Source organism: Charadrius vociferus, unplaced genomic scaffold (genome assembly GCF_000708025.1).
Source record: "Charadrius vociferus isolate BGI_N301 unplaced genomic scaffold, ASM70802v2 scaffold262, whole genome shotgun sequence".
Classification (NCBI taxonomy): Eukaryota; Metazoa; Chordata; class Aves; order Charadriiformes; family Charadriidae; genus Charadrius; species Charadrius vociferus.
This window is the reverse complement of record NW_009647218.1, coordinates 966864-970049: the sequence shown is the minus strand read 5'-3', so window position 1 is coordinate 970049 and position 3186 is coordinate 966864. Positions and strand designations below refer to the sequence as shown.

At 48.4% G+C, this 3186-nt stretch overlaps 1 protein-coding gene across 1 annotated transcript in view; it reads left to right on the top strand.

Moving 5' to 3' along the window:
* Positions 1-35: 35 nt before the first annotated feature.
* The window catches only part of NPY (neuropeptide Y), a 10330-nt gene continuing 7179 nt past the window's right edge, over positions 36-3186 (top strand). The window contains exon 1 of the mRNA XM_009879541.1: positions 36-223. Within this exon, the coding sequence (XP_009877843.1) occupies positions 36-223 (188 nt within the window). The remainder of the gene's footprint in view (positions 224-3186) is intronic.

Here is a 3186-nt window from a genome sequence, read left to right as displayed (position 1 = left end):
GGCGGCTTTCTCCCCCATCCCACCCCACCGAGCAGATGCAGGGCACCGTGAGGCTGTGGGTGTCGGTGCTGACTTTCGCCCTGTCGCTGCTGGTCTGCCTGGGGACGCTGGCAGAGGCGTACCCCTCCAAACCGGACAGCCCCGGTGAGGACGCCCCCGCAGAGGACATGGCCAGATACTACTCGGCGCTGAGGCACTACATCAACCTCATCACCAGGCAGAGGTAGGCAGAGCGGCCCGGCCAGCATCCCCCTTTCCTGCTCCCCGGGCTGCCTTTCTCCATGTCGAGGGGGAGGGGAGGAAAGTAGGGTGCTCCCTCACACCTGGGTGTCTCCCCCACCAACGTGGAGAAAGATGTGGTGCACAGACTCCCTTTAGAGAGCGACAGCCCTGCACCCCTGAGTCACCTGTGGGTCCAGAGCTGAATTTCCATCATCCACGTTGGCAGAAGGGACAGGGGTGTCGATCCTGCCTCCTCTCGCTAAGCCCTTTCCAGCCCGGGCACAGCAAGTCTGGCAGGCAGGAGCGTGACCTGCAGGGCAGCGAGCACGGGGAGAGCCCCCCGAAAGGGAGAGCACTCATAACCAATCTGGGAGTTGGAGAGAGTTAGATAGGGCAGTAGGAGCAGTTTCCCACTTCTGTTGCTGCCACCAACTCTACTGAAGGTTTTGATGAGGAAAAGTGCCCTTCTCGCCTTGCTGAGGAGTTGTAGGAGTTCAGATGCTTTGTGGTTTGCCAGTCCATGTGAGTGCACCTGTGAGTGCTGAAAAACCCACTAGTCCTAACAAAAACCCTCTCAAGACCACAAGCAAGAACCCAAGCCCAAGCCAAAAGAGAAGAGAGTGTGACCCAAACCTGCCTTTCTCTAAATTGGCTTTCTGGGGATGACTGTGTTTGTTAAAGTCGGGGTAAAGGCTCCTTCTGAAAAAAGTGAAAATTATTATAAAAAATATTTTTTGGGGGGGACCATCTGTCCAGTTTAGGCTGTGTGACTAAAAGAAGTTTCCCCTGAGGTCCCTGAACAGTGTGTGACCCAGCAGAGCTTTGACATATTTATCTATTTCTTTAGTATCAAAAACAGATGAGAGGTCTAAAATCAGGCTTTCATTTGTCCCTCTAGAAGTCTGAAGAATTAAATTAGAAGGGAGGCTATCGTGTAACTGGGAGCTTTCCCAGCAAACCCATAACATTGTCTGCCAGTGCACTAATAGCATAACATAGAGGAAGGAGCTGATAGAAATACAGTTCTTCTATCCTGGACGTTTAAAGCAATATTCACAACTTGTTCATGCATTTACTGTGCTTCTGTGTGACAACCTGTGCTCGGATAACTTTTTGTCTAGATTACTGCCAAAATAATCTGATCTTCAAGTTCTACCCGTACTACCCTTTTCCCTTTCGTGTGGTGGGACCTCCAGGTTGGTCTCTCATCTCTTCTTTTGTTTCTTTCATCTCTGATTTCAAAGGCAGTTCCTGTCCAAAACTAGGTCATATTTAAAAACAAACAAACAAAACCCAAACCCAACCAACCAACCCTCCCTTCTGTATTCAACCTCCACTTCTGGTGTGTGTCCTGGTGTGCTTGCTTTAATGTTGACTGCGTAGCTTTTTTCCTCTAATTTCTGGGGTGCGAGTACACAGCTTGGAGACTGAGACTGCTTTCATTCTTCTGTATGAACTTGGGTTCTGAAGTGAACCAAAATAGTTCTTCTTGCGGATGGATAAAGCAATGCAGAATTTAAATTTTCTTCTTCAGGTTTCACCTAGATTTCCCATCCACCCCCTCATATTTAAAGGGAACATTTTAAAGAATTGACCTAGAAATACAAGGAAGCTGGCAGAAAAAAACCCACCACAATGGCAACTTCACGATACACATTTTAAAGTTGACTACATAGGTTAAATAAATTAAAAAAAAAAAAAAAAGCTCTGCTGTTTCCAAGGTGTGGTGAATTAACGGTGCAGAAATAAAGTAATTGCCACCTCCATTTGGAAAGCTTAACGGGCTTCTGGAGGTTCCCTGTTTTGGCAGTGATGCAGCTACTTGCAAAATGAATCAATAACTTCTGAAACAGTTTGGACTGGTCTAAGAATTTAAATCATTTAGTCTGTTTCAGCAGATGCGCTCGAAGCTTTCTCTCTTCTTACAGCTTTTTGCCTCTGCCTTTTGTACTTGGTGCCACTCAGGAGATGGAGGGCTACGGGGGCTCATCTTGATCCTCCTGAGGGTGTGTGAGCAAGCTGTGCTCGGCCTCTCGCCAGACCTGGTGCCTGCAGCCTGGTCACTGTGACACAGAGCAATAAGACTATGTTGGGAAAGGATGAGGGCACCAATGTTTTTTTCCTCTTCAGGTTCCTCGGTCTTGTCTTATTTTGTGTTTTTGTGACTATGAATAACCTTCTGGCTCATCCTCCTGGCTTCTGCTTCTGGCCTAATCCAAACATTTGAATATCATTCCCCTCTGAGCTACTGTGATCCACAGGGTCTTCACCCAGCTCTCATGAAGCTTCTTCCTTCCAGACAATCTTTCTCTTCTTGTCTTTAGACCTTGTCTGTGTGGCTGATTTGCGCCCTCTCTCCTTTGAGATTCTCCTCCTTCAGATCCATCTCATTTAGCTTTAGACATCTTATGCTTGACCAATTTGATGGCCTTCTATGATGTTGTAACTGGTTGGCTGGATGAGGGGAGAGCCGTAGATGCCACCTACCTTGACTTTAGCAAGGTCTTTGACGCTGTCTCCCATAACATCCTCATTAGGAAGCTGAGGAAGTGTGGGCTAGATGAGGTGACAGTGAGGTGGATTGAGAGCTGGCTGTGTGACAGAGCTCAGAGGGTTGTGATCAGTGGCACAGAGTCTAGTTGGAGGCCTGTAACCTGTGGTGTCCCCCAGGGGTCAATATTCGGTCCAATTTTGTTCAATGTATTCATTAATGACCTGGATGAGGGGACAGAGTGTATCCTCAGCAAGTTCACTGATGATACCAAACTGGGAGGGGTGGCTGACTCTCCAGAGGGCCGCGCTGCCAGCCAGCGTGACCTGGACAGGCTGGAGAGCTGGGCAGAGAAGAACCTAATGAGGTTCAACAAAAGCAAGTGCAAGGTCCTGCACCTGGGGAGGAAGAATGCTAAGCACCAGTATAGGTTAGGGGTGGACCTGCTGGGAAGTAGTTCTGAGGAGAAGGAT